Source organism: Rhodamnia argentea, chromosome 8 (genome assembly GCF_020921035.1).
Source record: "Rhodamnia argentea isolate NSW1041297 chromosome 8, ASM2092103v1, whole genome shotgun sequence".
Classification (NCBI taxonomy): domain Eukaryota; kingdom Viridiplantae; phylum Streptophyta; class Magnoliopsida; order Myrtales; family Myrtaceae; genus Rhodamnia; species Rhodamnia argentea.
The window spans coordinates 7,630,032-7,654,503 of NC_063157.1; the positions used below are offsets into that span (position 1 = coordinate 7,630,032).

At 38.6% G+C, this 24,472-nt stretch overlaps 1 protein-coding gene across 3 annotated transcripts; it reads right to left on the reverse strand.

The window, feature by feature from the left end:
• Positions 1-257: 257 nt before the first annotated feature.
• Positions 258-24,148, reverse strand: LOC115736666 (DNA-directed RNA polymerase III subunit 1). Of its 3 annotated transcripts, none has more exons than XM_048283522.1 (28): positions 24,009-24,148; positions 23,816-23,893; positions 23,576-23,705; positions 23,005-23,154; positions 22,488-22,644; positions 20,195-20,382; positions 19,845-19,954; positions 19,669-19,756; positions 18,287-18,502; positions 18,040-18,188; positions 17,816-17,957; positions 17,580-17,720; positions 16,955-17,143; positions 15,753-15,969; positions 14,447-14,540; positions 13,513-13,747; positions 13,175-13,366; positions 12,805-12,903; positions 6,593-6,796; positions 6,209-6,484; positions 4,709-4,856; positions 4,439-4,590; positions 3,020-3,175; positions 2,827-2,940; positions 2,601-2,707; positions 1,888-1,960; positions 1,267-1,469; positions 258-627 (listed from the first exon to the last, which is right to left on the reverse strand). In XM_048283522.1, exons 2-28 carry the CDS (start codon positions 23,878-23,880, stop codon positions 573-575), a joined length of 4,050 nt encoding a protein of 1,349 aa, XP_048139479.1. In that variant the 5' UTR covers positions 23,881-23,893; positions 24,009-24,148; the 3' UTR covers positions 258-572. The 3 variants fall into 3 exon arrangements, with proteins under 3 accessions (XP_048139479.1, XP_048139478.1, XP_048139480.1); XM_048283521.1 differs by having other exon boundaries at positions 1,756-1,960; XM_048283523.1 differs by lacking the exons at positions 23,816-23,893; positions 24,009-24,148 and having other exon boundaries at positions 1,756-1,960; positions 23,084-23,154.
• Between the last annotated feature and the right edge of the window lie 324 nt (positions 24,149-24,472).

Below are 24,472 nucleotides of genomic sequence, written 5' to 3' on the forward strand. Positions count from 1 at the left end.
ATAAATGAGTTATAAACGAGTTAATGGGTTAATTTGAGCCGGACCATTTATGACTCGATCCAAACTTGATCCGACCCACTCATTTAACAGGTCTAATTTTTTACGCCGTGATCTGTCCAACAATGAAAGAGAAGTTGACCGACAATGAATTCCACAGTGGTGGAGTTTACCGTGCACAAACTGAAATTAGAGGTTTTCTCACATGGTCTCTGATATGATACCTCGTGATAATGAGAAAGGATTGGAGAGAAACCATGTATCATTGAGATCACACGCATGTATTAATACTATGTTCAAATGTTACAAAATAGGAAAGCCAAGATTACATAATATTAAACAACTAACATGAGACATTTTCTATCATACTGCTTCCTATTCCTAACCCCGTTAAAGACACAAGATATCCTCAGCTCAACCAAGAACATGAAAAACCTCGTCATTATTTGTTTGCTTCGCTTCGCTTCATGTTCCAACCATTAATTTGCTCTTACCCGAGTATACACAATCACTTTCAAGCATCCGCAAGTAATTGGACACAGAAGCTTGAACCGGATGATGTTTCAAATTTGAGGTCAGCAACTTGATATGATTGGATCCGATGCATACGTCAGTTCTGGTTTTTCATCCCTGCAATCATATCAACAAAGCACTCAGTTAAAGAATCAGGATTGTGGTCCAAATACAAGCACGAAAAGATACACGAGAATTTCTTTCAACAAGTGCTTCTGGCAAAAAAAGTTCACATCGTCAGTAATGCAGATCTGAATTTACAAGTACATAGTCCATTCCTCATCGTCTCGTGTGCGCTCAAAAAGCAGAGACAGAGCTGTATCATTTGCCACCACAGACGCAGGTGAGGAGTGTCCATTGATTATTAAGTAGAACAACATGACCATTTGCGCAAGCCAGAGCAATTTTAGTGTTTGCAGTTCATAATCTAGAATATTCATTCAAAGAAACATGCCTCTCTACACAAAAGTTATCACGATCTGAGCTTTCTTGAGGATTCGATTATCTTACATCTCACTAAAGCAAAGCCATCCAAATTGCCTTTAATTACAATCAAGCACACAACAAGAACTTACATTAGTCACAACTTTTGTGAAATGCACAGTATACATTATTTATGTAGTCCAACTCGCATTAGACTCCGTCCTATTCATCAATGCATGTACGAGTGAACACCAAACAGATTAAAAGAATGTCAACTGCAAACTTTCAAGTCTGCAGAAGGCCATATAAAACCTAGACAAGAGGCATGCTTACCTTTGGATCACTTTCAGAATTCCTGTGCCCAATTGCATTGGTACCCCCATGATGATGCATTCACTGACACCTTCAATTTTGTCAGCCTTACCACTTGCAGAAGCGTTGAAGAGGTGATCAGATGTTTTCTCAAATGAAGCCAACATCAAAACACTTTTGTCCATTTTCTGTATGCCAAACCTTGTAATGCCAAGAACTTCCCCCTGATAATTCACAACAGATTCTATGAACACAAAACAACTACCATGTCTAGGCCAACAAAGAACAAAACAATCTCACATTAATCAGCAAAGTTCTGGCTAATTCTCTCTCACAGTCACCATGCACTGGATTAAAAAGCCTCCGCCATCTAGACCACATAAAATATTGGAGCATGTCTTTCCAAAAACTTCTATTCACGTAAGACACTGAATTCACTACCCCTATCCCAGAAAGTGTTACTAACTAATTCTCTCCGCATTTGACACCATATTGACTATGCTTACTCACCCGGAAAGTCATAACATCTGCCAAAAGCATCATATGGCGTATGTCTATGCTCATGCCATGATTCGACATAATAAACTGTATCTCCTCTATAATGCACCTTCTAGCAGCTTCAATTCCAAGCGTCTGCTGTACCTCAATGACATGATTACTTTTACTTTTCCGACCATCAATACCGTCGGTGCCCATGACTTCTTGCAGACCTGTGCTGCAAGAATTCAATCATACAGAAAATTTGTAAGCAATTCTTTTCCCCCATTTCAGCATAACGTTAGCAAGAGAATACCATGGAAGTTAAATGAAATTGTAAAAATGACATGACGAAAGAGAGCTTTTAGAAAAGTGAACTAGCAGTCATATCCCAGGCAATTAGTATTCTCAATGGAAGCTGGGAAAAATTGGAGTTCTCTCTCTGAGAGAAGAATTCTATCTATTTGTTTTCTTTTCTATTGCAAGAGCTCAACAAACTCCAACAACAAATAGAAGCATAAGTTTCTTATCAAGGGAAAACAGATTTTGACATCCAACTCTACACTAATACCCAATGACCTCTTGCTTGCCTGCATGGACTTTGATATGTTTGGTGACAATAGGACTTAGTATTATGGTGCGAGTGCAAACACTGTAGATACTGATTATCTATTATTGAGTGTTTCAGACTTCCTAAGTTGTAACTAAAATTAACATAAAAACATGTGTCAGAACCAGTATCTGACCTTATGTGAAGATTGACTGGTTATGTCTGTAGTTTGAAAATGTTTGTACATATTCAAATAAATTCACAATTTATTCTGCTGAAAGTAATCTGCATAATCGGCTTCCTATGAGGCAATGTGCTAACAACTCACCCTTCCACTACCAGACTGTACTTCTCCCTCTCTTTCGCCTTCCCTTCATTGTCCTTATATTTTTCTTTCCCTTTGTTTACCACGGCACGCTCTACTGTCTTGACTCCCTGTCAACCAAAAATCAAACACAGGGAAAGCTTAACATCTACGAAGAACTAAAAGGACAAAGTAGCATCATTCATTCATTCATTCATCCAGGTGTTGGAATGAACATTAAGGTGCTCACCTTCACTATGACATTTGGAAGCATATTCTTGAGGGAATGGAGCTCAAAATGAAGTTTACCTCTATCAACCAGAGGAACGACTTCCAATTTCGTAACATCCAAAACATTTATTTGCTGTATAATGGACAGATGCATCAGATGTCATTAACAACGAGATTTTATAGATAGCCAAACTACAACAAGAAATACACACCAGCTGCTTCGGTTTAATTTTCGTAGTCTGCATAATTGACTCCCTCACAGTATTAGCATCTATACTTAACTGTGATTCTTCAATTCTATTCATGTCCAGAGTGATGACTATTGACCCTAATCTTGAAGTCATAACAATCTTTATGCTCTTTGCAATCTGCAAAACAAAGCCATAGTCCCAATGGATCATCAAGCTCCAATTTCATTATTTGGGAGGCAAACAGAATATTGTGTTCGTCTCTCTTCAAGAAGATGCAAAAAAGAAGATTTGACTCATCACAAGGCTTTCAAACAATAAGCTCTAACAAGAAAGAGGGTACGATTTTGATGTTTACCAATAAATAGCTAGTCAGAACCAACATACTTCATTGATTAATTCCAAAGTCCAAAAAGAAGCTCAGATAAACCAGGTTCAAAGTCCACTAGTTAAAAGCTAAAATGTAGTCATGACCCCACAAAAAAAAAAGTTAAAATGTAGTGAGCAAAGTTTAACCCTTCATGGATAAAAAAAAGTGACTTAATGGAAAAACATCCAATTTTTATTGCTAAAGCACAAAGGAGGTGAAGCTCAAGAAAGTGCTGCTCCTAGGCAATAGACAAAACCCAACTTATGCTTTCTCGACTCTAGGAGAAGTGCCCGAAGACCCTGCAGTAAGGTTCAAAAAGTGACTTAATAGAAAAAGCATCCAATTGGTAAAGCACAAAGGAGGAGGAGCTCAAGAAAGTGCTGCTCCTAGGCAATAGACGAAACCTAACTTATGCTTTCTCAACTCTAGGAGAAGTGCCCGAAGACCATGCAGTAAGGTTTGGAAGAACATGATGACTTTGACCTCAACATGAAAATGTGCATGATCAGTAAATCAAGGTTCTGCTTAAATTACAAGCTGACGTAACCCAAACATTGGAGGAAGAAATAGTGAAATGGACCACCTTAGTCCCAAATTCCATAAAGAAAGCCTAAGAAGAGACTGCAGAGACATAAAATGATATTTCTCATAACGAACTTCTAGAACTGCACTTCCATCAATACAAGCCTAAAAATCAAAGACTGATGAGAATGCTTGAGGGTAACCCAAATCTGACCAACTTATTTGGCCCAAAGAAAGGACCACCTTTGTCCCAAATTCCTCAAGAAAGCCTAAGAAGAGACTAAACCCTAAACCCTAGTGTCTAATAAAGAACTTCAAGAACTGTAATTCCAGCAACTGACGTCTAAAAACCAAAAGATTGAAAAGAAAAGGTGATGGTACCCCAACTCTCATCAATTCAAATAAATCTCCATCTTCCAATTCCCAAAAGTCACAGATCGCAAGATAATGAACTCAGTATTGACAACCAGAGGGTAGTCTTCCATATTTTACACATGACTCTAACAAACTCAGCAGGAATGGGAATTATTTCAGAGGAATCAGTGGTATACCTGGCCTAAAATGGTCTTATCGATCCTAGCCTTTACCATCCTAGCAATATTCACATTATCATCACGATCAAGCTCTGCAGTGATGATGGGTGTGAGTATTTTCTTGGTTCCATTTATGATCTCCTTAATACGAGGAACTCCAAGTGTTACATCTAATACAGGTTAAAGAAGTACTATAATGTAGAGTAAGGTGTGAAACTTAGAAAACCAAAAAGCGAAGTTTCTGGAGTGCAAAATTAAAGCCAAAACAAGATGACATTCAGAGGATACTCATGCTGGCAACACCAGCAAAATGGAACGTTTTGAGTGTCATCTGTGTCCCTGGTTCTCCAATACTGTGAGCCCCAATTGCTCCAATTGCACTTCCAGCTTCAATTCTTTTGAAATGATAACGAGAGATGCAGGTGTCTATAAAGGCCTATTACACCATGGAAAAGAACATGAATTAGATGCATTTTATTAAACTCAACTAGAAATCAAATTAGCCAAAGACATCATCAGCAGCTCTAAGCTTCTACAAACCACTCTTTATTTTGGCAAGATCTTTGTATAAAGAGAAAGAGGTATATGAGGCACTCAAAGATTTTACATAATAAAAAGAGAGTTTGAATTTTGGCATCCAACACAATGACTAAACTTGCTTGAAACTAGTATCATTGCACAATAGTAGGTCCATAGTTGATGAAAAAAAATGTTAAAATGATAAGGCCAAGAAAATTGCTGTCGCAAGTTCCCTTCTAAACTCACATCTGCAACTGAATTTCTAGACTATAAGTAACAGCTCAAGCAATTTCAGAAAAAACTGCTCCTCAGACGATGGTTCTGACCATAGCCTCTCATTTATGTCGAGACTTTCAATTTTAATCTGCTGTCTTTCTCTTCCTTAGGATTAAATTCAACTGGAAGAGAGTGAGTGCTTTCTGTAGCCAACATTGTATATAAAAGAAGAGGGAAAAAGATACTGAAACAAGTATGGATCCATTCGCTGGCCAAAACCATTGCAACCCAAATTTAGTTAAACCAAACCAGGAAAAATCAACCAAAACTACCATCCTCTAATGAAACAAAGAAGCTAATCTCGGCTTTTGTTAACCTTAGTTCTACTGAGGTTACATGAAAAATTTTGGATCAATTGTCTGATATTTTCAGAGTGTCCCTGAGAGTCTTATTGCATCTCACAAAGGTTGCTCTTTTTTCGTTTTAAGAAACTAGTCAAGCAAAAAACTGGGCACACACAAAGCGGGTGCCAATGGTAATTGGAAACCCAAAAATAAGAGGAGAAAGGAATTTTACTGAACCAGCCTGAATAAAATCCTATCAAACAGATGTCAATATAAGCAGTTGACACATGAGGTTAAAAAATTATAGATAATTTTCAGGTCACAATTAAGAAGACACAACATACATAAGGTTCTTCAGATGGCTGGTAATACAAGACGACGTGTATGTATTGATGGTGAATAATGTACATTATATTTAACCAATTTCATGTGCCCCCAACTATTTTAAGCATACTTCTGAACTCTCGTTAAAAGATACACAGGACAACGATTCTGTCTCGACATGCAAACTATGTCACAAAATCTGCTTGGAAACACAAAAGTCATCTATAAATGAGATAGCCACATCGGTATTCTCAAAATTTGATTAAAGATGCCATGTCATCAATTTCTGTATCCATACAACAATGAATGAAATCATAGGAATACAAATAAGCAAAATCCAAGGATGGAAACTCCCCAATGGGAAGAAAAGGGTATAGTCCTTTACCCTTAGCTGTTCTTCAGTAATTCCACCAATTTTCTGGGCAACCCGATTGACAGTCTCACAGCTTTCCCCTGTTGCATCTTCACCAAAGTCAAAAATGATTTTTGATCCTTTCTCATGTTCTTCAAGTAGGAAGGCTTTAAGGGATTTCTTGAAGGCTTTGGAAGCATCTGAGAGGCCCCCATCAGAAGTACTTTCATTTTCTGGTAGCTTTTGTTCTATCAATGAAGTTATTTCCGCAGCAGATAAATACTTATGTTCTCCTGAACGGCATGTTGCCTGCAAATAAATGTGGAAGTTTGAAAATAGATGAACCAGTCCCATTCTTCTGTCCAACGAACTCAACAAGTTTCTGGATAACACAAAAGATGGACTAAGCTTCATTACCTTCACTTTCATCAATAATCTGTTGAAATTCAAAGGGAACCCACTCTTTCCTTCCATTTGTGCAGGATCCATGCAATCATCACCATAAAGAAATTGAACAATGCATCCACTTGCATTTCTTACTGTGTTGTCATAATGAATAGACAAGTCTTCCAAAGCCTTCATAAGTCTACGAGACATGTACCCAGTCTCAGCTGTTTTCACCTACAATAACCAGAGACCACAATTTTTTAGAGACGCATATAATTATTTCCTCATGCAATCATCTCTTCCAGCTGCAGAATAAAAACTTGAGCAAGAAAAGAAAAACAGAACTAAAACATGACCTACTTTGTCAGATATTACCTCTCCCCACTAAGATATCAATTGCAGAAGCCAACTCTAAAGAAATAAGATAGGAATGGCAAACCCAACCTTTTACATACAATTTGGACAAATGAAAAGACGTACAATAGACTCTCAAAGTTATGACATCATGCACAATTCTTATAGCAAAATAGAAGGATTATAAAAATTATTGTCAGAGGTATAGAGGGCAAAATTGTCTTTAGGGCTTTAGGGTTAATTATGTTGCAGATCTAATGTATATATTGACGTAAAGAAACATTTATTCAATAAATCATCACAATTGTCCTTTCACACGGTATCAGAGCCATCCTGGGAACTCCATAGACTTCGCCTCAATGAGCGTGTCCTTGAATCACCGCTTCACATAGTTAGACACCACCTCTGACAGGGGCACGCACGCTGCTTTTCTCGCCGCTTGCCACAATCTCCGATCGCCACCTGATGCGATCCTGATTCTAGTATTTTGGCAACGGATTGTGGCTCAATGGCAGCAGATTGTGGCAACTTTGATTCCAAGGTTCTAACCTTCGTAGTCGTCCTCTTCTTCCTGAGGTTGGGAAAAAAAAAAAAAGGACAGCAAAGACGTTGTTCGGTACTCTGTTCTTATGTCTGGAATGTTGGTTCGATTGGTGCTGGTACAGTAAGAACCCTGTTGAGCTATCAGTATGAAGTGGTTGAATGATGGGATGTTTTCCAATTGTGTTGGATTATTGAACTGTTGAGGTTGAGTTGCTTGGAGGAAAATATTGTGGTAGTTTTCTTATTATTATTGGAGAATGGTCGTTCCTAAAAAGAGTAATAATGGGATGACTGAGGTGATTCAATTTCGTCTAATCGAATTACCGATAAGAATCTTGAAGGTAGTGATAACTTTCAACAATGGAAGAAAATTGTGAAGCTAACCTTGACAGGCAAAAATCAGCATATACACTTGATCGAGCCTAAGAACATAGATTATACAACTTGGGATGTTGTCGATGCATGTATCCTTGGTCAGATGCTAAACTCTACGGAAAGAAATATAGTTGATCTTAAAATCATGTCGACACAATCAAAGAATTGTGGGAGTATTTGGAAGTATTATATTCTAGCCAAAGTAACCTTTTACGGATATATATGCTATCACAGGATTTTTACCGATCCGAGAGGACATTTCATTACAAATTACTTTGCTAATTTTAAGAGAATGTATAAGGAGTTTAACGCTCTTCTTCCAATTTCAACCAATGTATAGCAAATGCAATTTCAAAAAGAACAATTGGTTGTAATGGGATTCCTAGAAGGTCTTGGTCTAGACTATGAAACTTTTACGTCTCATATTCTTGGAGGAGAGACTATTGCGTCACTCATAGATGCATTTCTCGAGTTCTTTGGGTATCTCGTGAGTCTTCTCGGGACACTATGTTTGTGATAGATAGTTCAGCTCGTGTCCTAGTCTCAAACTGGTCGTGGTGGTAGGAATGATGGTGGAAACCGTGGACATAATAGCCTTGGTGGAGGCCAAGGTACAAGAATAGGGAGAGTTCAGGGCCAACAACAGCTTTATGGATAGTAGTACCACATTTCTACGGATAGCTCAAGGGTTGCTCAGACTTGTCATTATTGTAGCAAACCTGGTCACATTCAGAAATTTTGCTATAAGTTACATGGGAGACCAGGGCAGCAACAAGAAGTTGCAAATGCTACATTTGGTAACGACTCTTCTTTTCTGCCACGATCTTCTAAAGACAAGGTAGTATTATGTTCGATGACGAATTTGCTCGATACAACTAATTTCAAATTTCACAGCTTGCCTCTTCCACTGCTACTCTAGTACAGACAGGTGATGCTACTGGATGCCTTTCAGCCACTTCTCGCCCTTGGATTATTGATCCAAGGGCCTCGATAACATGTCAAGTCTTTCAGCTATATTTACCGCTTTTACTCCATCATCATCCACTATTATGCTAGCTAAGGGCTCATCTACACAAGTTAAGGGAGTAAGCACGGTTCATCAACCTCCTTCATTACCTTTGTCCTCGGTGCTTTATCTCCCACATTTCCGTTTAATCTCATGTTTGTTAGTGAATTAACCAAAAAATTTCAATGCAAAGTGACATTCTACCTTGATTCTTGTATTTTCCAGGATCTCGCTACGAAGAGACAATTGGTAGAGGACGTGAGGCAAGGGGGCTATATGTGCTTGAAGATGCTCCATCCATTGCATGCTACGGTGTTGCTTCCAAACATCGATTCCATTCTCATCTTGGTCATCCTTCACGGCACGTCTCCAAGCAGTTAGATTCTAGTTTTTAGTCTCTTTCTAGTTTAGAGTATGAGTCATGTCAACTTGGCAAATGGCATTGTGTTAGTTACCTGCCTCAAGTCACTAAATGAGCAGTGTCCCCCTTTTCATTACTACATTCAGATATTCGGGGTCCTTGTCATGTGATTTCAAATTTGGGTCTTAGATACTTTGTTACTTTTGTTGATGACTATTCTAGAGTCACTTGGCTATATTTAATGAAAGTCGTTCGTAATTGTTTTCTATCGTTTGTGCCTTCATACTCGTATCGTTGTGCATGTTAAAGTCTTTGTTTTGATATCACTAACGAGTACTTTTCTGCACCTTTTTCTGACTTTATGACTCAACACGGTATGATCCATGAATCTGTTTTGATACACCACAACAAAATGGTGTAGCTAAAAGGAAGAATAGGCATTTATTGGAAGTCACAAGGTCCATGTTGTTTGAGATGAAGGTCCCCAAAACCTTTTAGTCTGATGATGTCCCGATCGCATGTTATCTCATTAATCGCATGCCTTCTTCTGTTTTATGAGATGGTATTCCATTTTCTACTTTGTTTCCAAATCAATCTTTGCTTGTCTTACCACCTCTTATCTTTGGTTGTGTTTATTTTGTTCATGATCATCGACCTGAAGTATCAAAACTTTATCACAAGGCCATCGGGTGTATGTTTTTGGGTTAATCTCGTACTCAAAAAGGATACCATTGTTTTTTTTTTTTTTTTTATAACCGAGGTGTCCGCGCGGCCGGCGAGCTTGCGCTCAAACCAGCGGTGGAGCACGACTAGTCCTCGGGGGCAACTGCAGGACCCCACCACCACGGTGCCCGGGTAAGACACTGGCACCACGAAGTTTTGAACTTAGGACCTCTAGTGAAAGGAGGCGAGCGCAAACCAAGACGGCCACCAGCCGGTGGGTAAAAGGATACCGTTGTTATTGTCCATCATTGAGGAAGTACTTTATAACTGTTGATGTTTCATTCTTTGAGTCTACACAATATCATGATGTTCCAATTACTATTTCTGAGGTGGATGAAGACTTACATGTGACCACCATTAGGTCAACTGCTCTAGTTGTTTCACCATCATCCGAACAGGAACCATCTCCTCTCAAGGTCTACTCGGCGTCCTCGAGTAGCTATCGCTCCCCCCCGGGGGTTGACACTACTACGTCATCTTCGGCTCGGCCGATCTTCTTGTGTCTGATCTTGATCTTCTTATTGCTCATCGCAAAGGAACACGTGCCCGCACTTAACATTCTATTTCAAACTTTATTACATACTCTTTCGTGTTTCCCTCCTTTTGGTCTTTTTGTCCGCTATTCACGAATATGCCCCGTAGCTAAGGCATAAAAAAGCCCTGGCTAGAGAACACCTATGGAAGAGGAATTAAAGGCCCTACGGGTTAATCAAACTTGAGACTTGGTACCTCTTCCTTCGAGCAAAACCGCTATTGATTGTTGTTGTGAAAGCCAATCCCGATGGTTCTCTTGCTCGCTTAAAAGCAAGACTTGTTGCGAAAGGGTATGCTCAAGTCTATGGGATAGACTATCTAGACACTTTTTCTCTTGTTGCCAAGCTTACATCTGTTTGTATTTTGATCTCTCTTGTTGCCACATATAACTGGCTATTGTTTAAGCTTGATGTCAAGAATGCTTTCTCGCATGGTACTCATCATGAGATCTATATGAAGCAAGCTCCAGGTTTGTTGCCCCGGGGGAGTCCGAGGGACTGGTTTGCAAATTAAAGAAGTCTTTGTATAGTTTGAAGCAATCCCCACGAGCATGGTTTGGAAAATTTTCTGAGGCTACACTCTCTTTTGGACTTGTCTAGATGTGGAAACGATCACTCTTTCTTTATAAACAGTCAGAAGGAGGCAAGCTGTTATTGATTGTGTATGTTGAAGATACTATCATCATGGGAGATGACTTGGTTGGTACAGCTGAACTAAAGATTTATCTTCAGCAATAGTTTTAGACTAAGGACTTGGGAAAGTTGAAGTATTCCCTAGGAATTGAGATGGCACAATCACATAAAGGTATTGTTCTATCACAATGAAAATATGTCATGGATTTGCACATTGAAACGGGTATGCTGGGATCAAATCCTCTTGATTCACCCATAGAACATGGGGTTAAATTGGTAGGAGAGATTCTTGATAATCCTGGGAGACAAACAAGAATGGTAGGTAAGCTAAACTATCTCACAGTTACTCAACCAGACATTGCCTTTCCAGTTAGCGTGGTAAGCTAGTTTCTATCTTCCCCTCGCACATCTCACTGGGATGCAGTCATTTGTATTTTGAGATACTTGAAGAAGGCTCCGGGGAAAGGAATTGTTTACCAAAATAATGGTTACAGTAGAGTTGAAGAATTCTCTAATGCTGATTGGTCAGCATCTCCTGATGGTAGGAGATTTGGCTATTGTGCCCTGGTGGAGAAAATCTGGTGTCATGGAAGAGTAAGAAATAGTGTTGTTGCCCACTCCAGGGTTGAGTCAGAATATGGAGCCATGGCGCAAGTGACATGTGAATTAGTGTGGATTCAGTAGCTATTGACTGAATTAGGCTTTGAAGATTCAACTCCTGTGTCTCTATGGCCTACAACCCTGTGTTTCTTAAGAGAACCAAACACATAGAGGTTGACTATCATTTTATTCGAGAGACGATGCAGAGTGGAGTAATTCTTCCCAGTCATATTAGGACCGGTGAACAACTTGCAAACATCTTTAATAAACCTTTGGGTAATGAAAAGATAGAATATATTTGTAACAAGCTAGGCATAATCAATATCTATGCTCTAGCTTGAGGGGAGTGTTAGAGGTATAAAGGGCAAAATTGTCTTTAGGGCTTTAGGGTTAATTATGTTGCAGATCTCTATTATATATATAGACATCTATTGACATTTATTGAATAAATCATCACAATTTTCCTTTCACAATTATCATCCCAAAATAGAGAATGTATCCAAAAGAAAAGGTAAATATAGATTCGATTAGACAAAATCATAGTTTATGCAGTAGCAAAGAGGAAGGCAGTGACGACATATAGCAGAACATAGAATCAGTACTCATTCACGGCAGTAGTGGTCCTTGAAGATAAATAGCAGGATCATGATGATGATGATCGTTAAATCTCCCACATTGGTGCTTTACTTAGAGCGTGTTCATGTACGTAAATTAGGTGAATGTAAATCAAAATGTTTTGCACAAAGGGAAGAGAGAGAATTAGCTTCCATACACACGAAAAAATGAGCATTTTCCTAAACTATTGATCAAGTTCCACGTGCCTGGTCTTCACTTGGTAAAATACACCAGAACACCTAAATGTTCTGGGTGAAAAAGGAACCTCCTACAAGACCTTTACTGTTCTCTTCATTAAAAGAACGTCACGTGCAGATCATATGAACATCCTAGCCTACTAGTACAAGATACCTAAATGATGAGAACTCATTTATTAGGCAGAGTATAACATCAGCAGCACCAGTTTTCTCAGCTGCATAATTCAATTTAATGAAAAAAGCCAGCCACAGAAGATGACGCGTGTATAGTTCAAGTGGAAGCTGAAAAATGATTTCCATACCGCCGTATCAACCAGGCCTTCCCGTCCTCCCATTGTATGAAAGAAAAATTCAGTAGCTGTCAAACCGCTGTAAAATGAATTGGCAACAAAACCTTTAGCCTGCATTAAAAGTTTCTAAGTTACCCTCAACTGTTTTTGGTGAATAACTTCATGAAAGCTAGAAGTTCGGGTGAATTGTAGCATGTTCTGCTATTCTAATTAACTTCTGAAAACATATAACTGTGAACTGAAGCTATCATTGGCTCTTTTGCCTTCTCAAGGAAATCCTCCAATCTCAATCTTGCCTTCCGATTGAAGAATAGTTCTATATATAGGGCACCTTTCTATAAAAGAATGAGCTTTATATAAAGCACAATTCAAGAGTACTCACTGCAGGTGTTTTCGATTTCCTTGGAAAATGAGGAAGACTCCGATCAATGAATCCATTAGGTGCACGACGACCCCCAACCGACTGCTGACCCACACATGCAATCATTTGGCTAATATTGATGGGAGATCCTTTTGAACCACATTGTGACATGATCAAGGGACTATTTCTCCAATGGAGTTTCTTCATGCACACCTATTAATATACAAAATATATCCTGATTCCTTTTCACAAAACGTTTCCCCTGGAAATGCCTTGGAGAATATGATGAACACATTATCTGCAGCGCACATGAACTAATGCAAAACTTAATGGATCATTTAATGCTATTTTGTACCTACCTGCCCAGTCTCATTTCGAATTTGATTTAGAATATCAGTAATCACAGCCTCCAATGTTTGAGCAGCATCACAACCAGGTTGGAGTTGTAGCTTTCCTTTGTTATAGAGCTCTATTTTTTCATCACAACTACTATAACCATTCAAAATGGTCTCTCTCTTCCTCTCATTCAGATCATTATCTGGTTGAACATCATCAATACCAATGGAAAACCCATGATTTCCAATCCACCGGGCACTACATACAGACAGAATGACAATTACTTTCATTTCCAAACAAAAAATTAAGAGGCAGCCACGACTGTCATCATGAACATAAAAAGGATGGCAACGCTGACCTCACTTGACCAAACAGAAAAAAAAAAAGTAAGCCTTCCAAGCAGTAATCTAAAAAAGTAAACATTCATTGCGATCTACTAAAAAGATCAAACCAGAGTTAAAAGAAGAAACAAAAATCAGACGTAAACCACAATGGTATAGAGGAACCATACAAAATGATGAACCATTACTATGTCCATGCAGCATGATGAAGTGTATGCATTGTTGGAAGTACAAACTATTTAATATTGCACGTGTTTGTGAAAGAAGGTAAACCCCTTTGATAGGAGAAGGCTTCATCATTCGCTTTCTCCCTAAAATTTAAAGTCAAGTGTGTGAACAGCAAGTTTCAAAAAGCAAAAGTTAAAATTTAAGTCATTCCCGAGACACCCTTTTAGTCTGAATTCAGTACATCATTCCAATCTTTAAAACTACACAAATTAAAAGATTATCTATTTCCAATCACAGTAAATACAGGTCAGCAAAGGAAACCATTTATACACCATGGGATACAGAAATTAGTAGCTTGCACAGGCATCTAAAATTAATTAAAAATATTTGTCATTGATACCAAAAGGCAGATAAACCAAAACTAAAGCAACAACTTATCAGCAAATACCTCAGTTTAGCAAGACGATTCATACAAGCAGCAGCGGCATGTGCATTGTAGTCCCTGAGGAGGACAGAATAAAGACCATCCTTGTTCCCATTACCTGAAATAATGTCGATTCTATAAGGGTAGTTGTTTAGGTTTTGAAGAAGGTAGTCTAAATCAGCTGTTGATTTAAGGATTGAATATGTTCCCACGAGTATGTCCCTATTAACAAAAAGTCATTTAAACAGAGATACTGACCAAAAACATATGGCCCATAAAGCCTATCGCTCGAGCGCCCAAAACAATTTCAGTAACTAGTGCAATCTAGGTTTCATCCATCATAAGACAGTTTAACAGAGAAGGAACAAAATGGTACAAGGTACAACTAACAAATTTGAACCATAAAAAGATGTTGAATTGCTTCTGGAGAAAAGTCCTGTCACCATTTCTCTAGATTTATTGTAAGTATTCAAAGAAGGAATACAAAATTTGGTCTTGTCTTGGCAAGAGATGTACTGTAAATCACCTTAACACAACCTACTTCATTGCCATAATTTCTTGACTGTGATGAGCGAGCTTGTTGGTTAATAGCTCGCAGCCACCAGCCATGACAGCATTACATGGACGATAGGTATATACACTCACATTTGCAAACAGCCAGGAGAACTCCAAATTGACCAACAATAGAATCCAATGGGAGTCTACTTTTAAAGAGATTGGGAAAAGCAGAAAAAGGTAGCGACTGCTTTTGATATAAGAAAATGGAGGATGGAAAACAACTTGCTAACAATCTTTCTTAGCCAAATACAATAAACTTCCAACTTCTGAGCAGGATAATAAGAACTGGAAGATATTCAAGTGGTTGGCAATCCTGAGACGTAATGCTCATGGATAGAGGACTCAAGACAGCAATAATAAAGTGAAAGAATATATTTAATAAGTGTGCATCTGCATTACAACATATGACCCAAGAGCAAAACAAGCCTCCTAGACAAGTACCTCAATAGAAACATTTAAAAATGGCAAAGCCAGGAGCACATCCAGGTTGCAGATCCTGTGAAGATTTATAAAATGCCCACTAGGGCACTAAGGCTGAGAGAAAAGGAAATCTCAGAAGCTGGAAGCCACCATCCCACAAACTCAGTAGATTACAACTTACGAGCTAATTAACCCAAGAAGAGAACCGCCACAATAACAAATTAAATCCCAAGCTACAACAGAGAACAGACTATTAATACCCTTAGAAGAGGTTCACAAGAAAACTATTAGTGCCATATTCCCACGATGGCATCATTAAGTCTAGAAAATGCAGGAAATGAAGATAACTAACCTAAAGTTGCCTTTCCAAGTTGCCCAGATATAAGCTCACTGTTACGAAAATACACAAAACCATCATTAGGACACATTGTTTCTAGTTCCCTCTCTGACGCACTTTTAGGCTTGCTGTAATTCTTCTCCTTTACAGTCAGATTCACAAAAACTCTCATGCGTGCATTGGGGCGCAGTAAAACGCTAAATATCTGCTTTCCTGTCCAGAGTTCTATTGGCTGTCAAAAAATAAAAAAACTAATGAGTCCCTGAGAAAGGAACAAATCTACAAAATGGCATTATCTTAACATAAAAATAGTCGACCTCAACAGATATATGCCTAATCCAATAATGACAAATTATCTAAAAAAGCAGTCCACAGTGGCGACTAATTTAAACAGAAAGATTGCCACCTTTGCAATGACGAATAGCTGGTTGACCTCAAAATTCCACAACAAAGTGGAAGATACTGTCATAACAACCAGTAGAGCTAGATCTTTTAGAAAACTAACTTAAGTCCATGCTCACTGATTTGAAGCAGACCATCCACTCATACTTCTTGATAAGAAACCAGAAGTTTATATGGCAAATAGTCAAGCCAAAGTTAATGGCTTACCCTTTCAAATAGGCAAGCACATCAAGACATTCAAAATGTGAACTAACAGTGTCTACCTAATGGAAGAGACATCCAAATAGAGTTTAGGATAAGGAAAAAATGACAAACAACAAGAATATCATCAGGCATTGAATTTAAACCCTGACTTCACTATAGTATTATCTCCACCCCTCCCCCCTTTCCCTCTCTTTCTCTTGGGCAGATAAAACCAAAATTCATTGAAACATATGCTACATAGGCATGCTTGTGGGTCTTGCAGCAAGACCTGCCTGTTGCTGCCAGTCGGGGTTGGTGGGAGATGTCTTGCAGACCTTACAAAAACTATTCACAAGAAGCATTTTCACGAATTCAAATGGCATTCATTATACCTAGAAAATAAAAATCTGCACAAAATTAAAATCAATTGTTCTTAGTGCAATCAGAACACTGAGGACTTGATATCAAACCGTCTGCATTAACTCCAACTCTAGCTAATCCAATCAAGCAATGAAATTATTAGAACAAGCAGTCGCGCTTAAAGTTACACCTATAGACCCGAAACAGTCGAACAATCCACAGGTTGTTGCATGCAAAAAAGGTACAAGAACTCCTCCATCAACTTTCATTACCTTAATTATTGCTGGCGTTGGCAGATCAATGAGATCCATGCTGTCTCCCAGGTAAGAACATATGAGTGAAAAGGCTGCCCGGTCATAGAATATGTCCTTCCTTGTTATGAGAAAGGAGGATGTAAGAAAATCTTGAGTTGAAGCAACCAAAATTTCTCCATTTTTGGGGGTGCATAAATTGTTTTGGACCTGAAAACCGGATCATTTGAGAGATCATATATGCTAAAACATAAAGAAAGACTTCTCCAGGGAAAAACGAAAATTCACAGATATCGATCAGGCACTACCATGACTGGCCAATTGATTTCCAGAAAGAAACCAGTGACAATATCTAGCTAAGAAAAGGATTCATATTGGCAAGAAATTCTTCCAAGTTGGAGGCCACTTAAATAATTTTTCGTAATAACTTATCACAAAGATAAATACACTCAGAAAAGAAAAAAAATTTAACAAGCATATGAAGCAAGGTAAGGAATGATTAAGGCTTTGGATGCAGTGCGATTTGATCGGAGATAAAAGGAGCAAAAGTTAATGAGCAAGCACCGAGGAATGAAAAGATTGTCATTCAGGAAGTCCAATACTACAGTGCAAAAAAGTTTTCTTATAAGGATTTGAAAGAAGTTACCCCCATCAACATCAAAGCCTCTGCACGAGCCTCTTCTGTTTGAGGAACATGCAAATTCATCTCATCTCCATCAAAATCAGCATTATATGGGTTGCAAACAGATTCATTGAATCTCAATGTTTTCCATGGCATCACTCTTGCCTGCTTGGACAAAAGAAGAAAATCCAATTAATATCAAAAGCAAATATGACCTGTTAGAAAAGTATAGAGTAAGCCTATAGCTCATGTTCATTCACCCTGTGGCACATGATAGACATCCGATGCAAGCTTGGTTGTCTGTTGAAAAGAACAACATCACCATCTTCCAAGTGGCGCTCGACTATGGCACCAAATCCTAACTCATCAGCAAGGCGCTTTCTGAAATTTGCCATCAAGAGCCTGCAGGATAAATTTTTTGATTTCAGGTTATCAACTGAAAAACAAAGCTGGACTTCACAATGGAAAGGGATGCAATAGTCACCTCATTTCACCATCAGGATATCTAATCATCCTTGCACCGGGATACTTGTAGGGGCCATTGCGAACACATTGTCTCAGTTTCTCAATATTGTATTGGTTGACACGCTCAGGATAAGTCAAGATCCGAGCCATTTGGATGGGGATCGCAACCTGTGATGACCATTGGATAAACATACTAAGATATCAAGCAAGAAAGCTTGAGAAGTAGACAACAGAACGGAAGTTGAAGACTAAATACATCACCTCACCTCGGTTATCTTCAGATTGGGGTCCGGTGATATGACTGTCCTTCCAGTGTACTCCACTCGCTTACCAGATAAATTTCCACGAAAACGCCCCTGCTTTCCTTTAAGACGCTGAATGAAACCAGCCAGTGGCTTGGCTGCTTGGAAAGGGTATGGAACGCCACGAACGTCACTGTTTATATATAACCCAACCTCAGCTTGGAGATGATCCCAGGCAGCCTAAACCATTATGTTTACTCCAAGAATCACAGGAGAGCTCCTGATTTTGAATACATAGATTGCAATAGACTACTACTGAAGATAGGTGAATATGTGCCGGACCAAAAACAGCAAACTTCCATTCCCCAAAGCATTGAAAAGGACATTGTAAAGCACCAATAGCCAAAAGGAAACTAGGACTGAAAATAGACACTTGGTCAAATCAAATCAAATCAAATTGAAAAAACAAATTCAGAAGTGATAAAGAGATCACCACCTCCAGAAGACTAGAGCAATAGAAAACTTTAAGAATGGATATTTGGACCTTCTGCACAATTGATCACACATATAGGACCATATGGCACATACTATAAATAATGATTACCAAGGACCCTCTTTACTAAGGTAACCAGAAGATAATGCAAATTCATTGGTCTTTGGTGAAGTATGAGATTGTTGCTTATATAATTGTCTAAATAAATTTTCAATATTTAGGGTGCATTTAAAAATCGAATCTCAAATGTTAAGGGTGCATTTGTTTTTACTTTTTAAAAAGAAAAAAGCAACATTTTCCTTTCCTGTCCAAATTTAAGATATTCTTTAATTTCCAAATATTATGAAAAGTTAAAATGTGAATCTACATGTCAATATCCATATGTTATTGAAGTTTCAAGCGCTTCAGGCTAAAAAAAGTAAAAGTGCCTTTGCTAAACAAAAAGTAAAAAGTAAAAGTTAATTCAAACACACCCTTCAAGAAAAGGTATGAGCAAAAAATTAAAAGCAAACGAAATGCCAAAGCACCCCCAGATTACATCATAAGTTCTCTAGTCTCCTATAAGAGACTACATCATTCAATCATTTTCTAAGAAACAAACCTTGACAAAACTACTTTGATCACGATATTTTCCTGACAGTAGAAATAAAAAGAAAAATAGGAAATTGCTCTTCCAATATTTTACAACTAAAATAAAATGTAACCACAATACTAGATAGTCTTGTATTGAATTAAAGATGAAAGAAGATTATCTCATAAGCCGCTATCAAGATTCGAGCACAATGACAAAAAGTTTGAGCACAAAGTATAAAATGCAAGTACCCATGAAGCTAATTAAGTCCATCAGCATCCACCAATCACATCGATCCCAAGATTCAAACGAAAGGGTAAGAGTCTGAGAAACTCCTAATACCAGATTTTTGATTTCTTGAAGTTCTTGCTGAAGTGAAGCATTGACCTGAATAATTCTTTTTAACCTCTCCGTGATGTCATTTTCATTACTGCGACAAGACAAAAATCCGCAGAGGCAAGTAAGAACAAACTAAAGTAAATATGCCTTAAAAAATCTGTAAATGTAGCTGACAACACCTCCGCGATTCTTCCATCATGACTGAAGGACGAATTGCTATTGGTGGCACAGCTATGGTAGTTATCATAAATTTCTCCGGCCTGTCCGCAACATTGAGCAATTCACAATCCTGCATTATAATTATTCTTGTTAGCTAGAACGTGATGAATGACTCCAAGATGTGTATAGTGTATATGAGAGAGAGAGAGACTCGCGCTTCATTTTGGCTACTTTTTCGCCAAGAAATTTTAGTTTTTGCTACCTAAATAATCTCAATGACCACCACATACATGCATGAAACATTACAGAAAAACCCACATAGAATTTCAATGTAAAAAAAAAACTCAGAATTACAAAAAAAGAAATGTACCTCATCTGACATCCTTTCAAAGAGAGAAAGAACATCCCGGGGATTAAGGATATTACTAGCTACACTCAAGAATCCCTTGGACTCTTTTGCATGGGAAATTGCAGATTTACACTCTTCCAGGCTCCTGTCACTAGTCTTTGAACGGTCATGAATGTAGCTAATAGCACCAACGGCTTTTTTCACTGTGCCTGTGATTCAAGCAGAGCATTCCCAACTTTATCAATGCATAGTAAGCAAGCACAACACTCACACATACCCAAATTTTGCCATAGACAGGCAATTTTTTTTTTTTTGGGTCGAGCCATAGACAGGCAATTGAGTGACAACCATTAAATGAAGATTGCATATGCAGCAAAATATGAAAATTAATAACTGAAGATACTGCTTTCTCCAAGCTCATTGGAGCACTGGAGATTTGCCACACCTATACAAGGAGAGGAACCATGTGATACTATCCCATTGAGGCTTCCTTGCACATAAGAATCAGATCTTACTTGAAATCTCTACCAGAGTAGCTCTTCTTGCAAAGACAATGAGTTTGTTTTTGTGGAATCTGTCCCGTGACAGAACAACGTGGAGATGGAAATTTTGAGATTACCGAAAACCACTAGTTCAAGATAAGTTTGCAGCATATGGAAAAATTTTCCAGTGCCACCACAGGACCTTACAGCTAAGCATGCTCAAGAATTTTCTAAAGTTCTGATACGTGATACCAACAAAATATCCGTCGACAATTTCAACTTTGTCGCCTTGATATTATGCGTTAGTACCTTAAAAAGGCTGCTTTTTAACCAGTAGAAATAAAAACAGTTGTATAGGACCCTGAATAATATCAAAAAGTATATATAAAAAGTGTGCAAAGGACAAAAAAGAGTCTCCTTTTAGTACCCCATCCCCTACCTCCCTCACTCCCTCCCTTCCCATATTGAATTTACCCAATCCAAATCATCTCCTCCACTAAACTTGCCACAACCCAATTTGTCACTTAGTAAGCATACAAAATTTTTACCAAATGTGCCACATGCAAGGATAGTACAAAAGAAAATGAGCAACAGTTTTCTCTTTCTTCATACACAAAATAACAAATGATTCGACATAACTTTATCTATCCTCTTAAAGTTGTCCAAAATGAGAACACACCCCTCATACATTCCCAAACAAATAAATGAACTTTTGTTTGGATTTTTCTAGTCCTCAAATTGCCCCCAAGGAAAATTTCATTGTTGACAGTGTCAGCATCAATTTTGGACGACTCCATTGATAAAATTTCATCAGAACCCAACCACTTTGCATCATATCCATCGGTTGACATTCTACCTTCAGCCACCATATACATATTGCTAGTCGAACAAATCAATTAAGTAAATTTCTATGGCTATCTGCTATGAAGTCTTTTTTCCTCGGAAAACCAAGACATAATGAGTCAAGAAGCTGGTTGATTAGAGGCTAAACTTCACATCAAGCATTGAACCAAAAATCTGTCTCCTCCCAACATCTAGCTTGACCGTCATTTTAGTCCTTCCAAACATCGCTAGTTCATCTCCAAACTCCTCCTTCGTGGGTCATCCTTGTGCTGTTCGAAATTCATCTAGGAAGTCTGAATTAGTTGCTACCATCTTTTCACCATCAATGATTCTATTTACTTGCAAAATGCCAAAGCACAGCTAGGCTTTATCCAAAATTCCAAAAAAAACCAAGAAAAAAGCAAAGACATAATATTTAGAGTTTTAAAAAAACTACATCCTTGGGATGTTTAATCGAATTGATGACCAAATAAAGCCCTCAGCGTCCTCCACTTTATCCGACAGAAATCTACTAATGTCCTGACTACAAGAGAGTGCTTTGGGCTGATGTTAAGGTTCCTCCTTTTGGAAGGAGAAATCTTTTTAAACCTCATGACTCTTCCTCGAACACAAATGGGTGATGACAATTTTTTTTAAAGCCATAATAGGTCCTTAAACTCAATGAACAGCAATCTCATGTGTAATCAGGGAAACCTAGAACGTCACCATGCATATTACAGGACCACCCTCTTCCAGATTAAGGAATGAACTCGACAAAATACCCCATTCTTGGACGTTCTAGAAGGTAATTTCCTTGTCTTCAATCAGAAAGGAAAAGGATCTTTGAGGATCAGAAGGAAATTTGAAGTGATGTGAAATTTCTTTGCAAAACATACCAAGGATTGAATGTCATAAAACAAGACAATCAAACAGATGAAGCTTAATTTGCAACAAAAATTCATTTTCAAGAAGATAAAACAAGTATGTGCTATCAAAGGACGGAAGCTGACCATTTATGTATCCACAACGGGCGCACTTCCCTGGTTTACACTTATTGACTATTTTCTTTGCAAGCTCAGCCTTGTTTAAAGCATCCCTCTTCGGATGTCTTATCTTCTCCAACTCAGATCTGCGTGATTCCTCCTCCAAAAGTATTCGCGAACATGACTGCAGAGGAAATGTTGCTATTGCATGAAAATCTGACCGAAATGAAAAACTATATCCGAGACAGAATACAACACCAGTTCATCGCATCAGTCTCACAGCAGGCAAGGACGGGGAAACTATCCCATCAGATGACACTTCTCTTCCCATTTCCATATGCACGTATTTATACACAACTTATAAATATTTGTTCATATATGAGCATGTATATTACCTACTTCCCTAACAAAATGCCAAAAGTTGACATATGTAAGGTACAAATATCTCCGTTTAGAGAAAGCCACGGAAGGCAACTGAAGCAGAAGAGAAAAAGAAAAAGAGAGCATGAAATGTCCAGAAAAGAATCCCCAATCAATCAAGTACCTTGCATATAGACTTCAAAATCTCCAGAATTTTGGCAAGAAATCCAACATTATAAACGGGCAGAGCAAGAGTCAAGTACCCAAAATGCCCAGGACAATCCTTGAAATCTCCATAGCATGTGTTGCACCTGAAACTCTTGTTTGCAGGACCCTGCAATCACAAGTGAAAACACTCCTCAACCTTTTCCATCACCGAATAATGTGGAAACGCAATGAAATCATACTTCTACTGTCACATCAATACCTTAATCCAAACTTAAAAATTTACAAACTGTACTTACCAAACCCAACCCACCCCAACCCGAACGCCGCCCCCCAAAAAAAAAAAAACAAGAACAAAAAGCAAGAGGTAAAGCACAAATTGACAAACAACACCAAATGAACAAATATTCATGCTGGAAACGTAAAGAATCATCGAAAAAATATCTCCTCTCAAATTATCCGACAATTAGATCAGAGCCAAACAGTTAACATTAGCACTAGTTAGTATTCGACACAGTAAGAACTAATTTAGCTTTCAAATCACACAAAAGCAAGCAGAAAGACAGCGATATAATGGAGAGGAAAAACACCATGCGTGGATCCAACAAGCCGCCCTCCAGTGGCATCCGCTTCTGATCGTAGTAGACGCCTCTATACACCTGAACTTCAGCAATTTTCCCGACCTCCGAGGCGGAGAACGTTGAAAAGCGAATGCTTTTGCTGTAGAAGAAAAGCAAAACCAAAAACAACAACCGATTAGCACAACGAAGCAAACTTGAAAACAGTACAAAACGCCAACTTCCAGAATGAGAAAAGCCGCAGTTGCTCACATTCTCCGAGGGCCGACATCCTCTACGTAAGGCTCCTTGGTGAATACATGGGACGCCGCCTTCATCTCCGATCGACAACTGCAAAAAAACGAATAAAAATTCAGAAAAAAAAAAAAAAGGAGAATCGAAGTAGCTTAAAAAAATCACAAGCGGAGTCGACGATGATCAGTTCGCGCAGAACGCGAGGCCATGCCTGAGAAACGAGTGTCGACCGCGGAATGACGATGAACCAGAGAGCTTCGGAGACGAAAGCACAGAGTACTTATGGGCGAGCGGAAGGAGAAGAAATGCCAGAAGCGAGTTTGGGGTTTAAAAGAAAGGGCTTTAGGCTTAAACGCCTTCTGTTTTTTTTTTTTTTTTTTGTCCCCGTCAGATAGGCTTAAACGCTTTTAGGTCACTGGCGGTGGCGGGAAGGGTTTTGACCCGGCCATGGCCCCGCCCTGCCCGGGACTTTGCCCGGACCCGGTTCGGTCGCCGCCGTTTGAGGACGGTGGGGCCCGTGTAAACTTCACGCGAGTCTCACGTGCTGCAATGGACGTGGTTATGCTCAGATTTTGATGTTGATTATAAATTCTCCCCTGAATTTTCAATTTCAGCAATGTGCTCCCATAAAGTCTTGAGATCGGTTGGAATCTCCCCTACGTTGAATCCGATTAT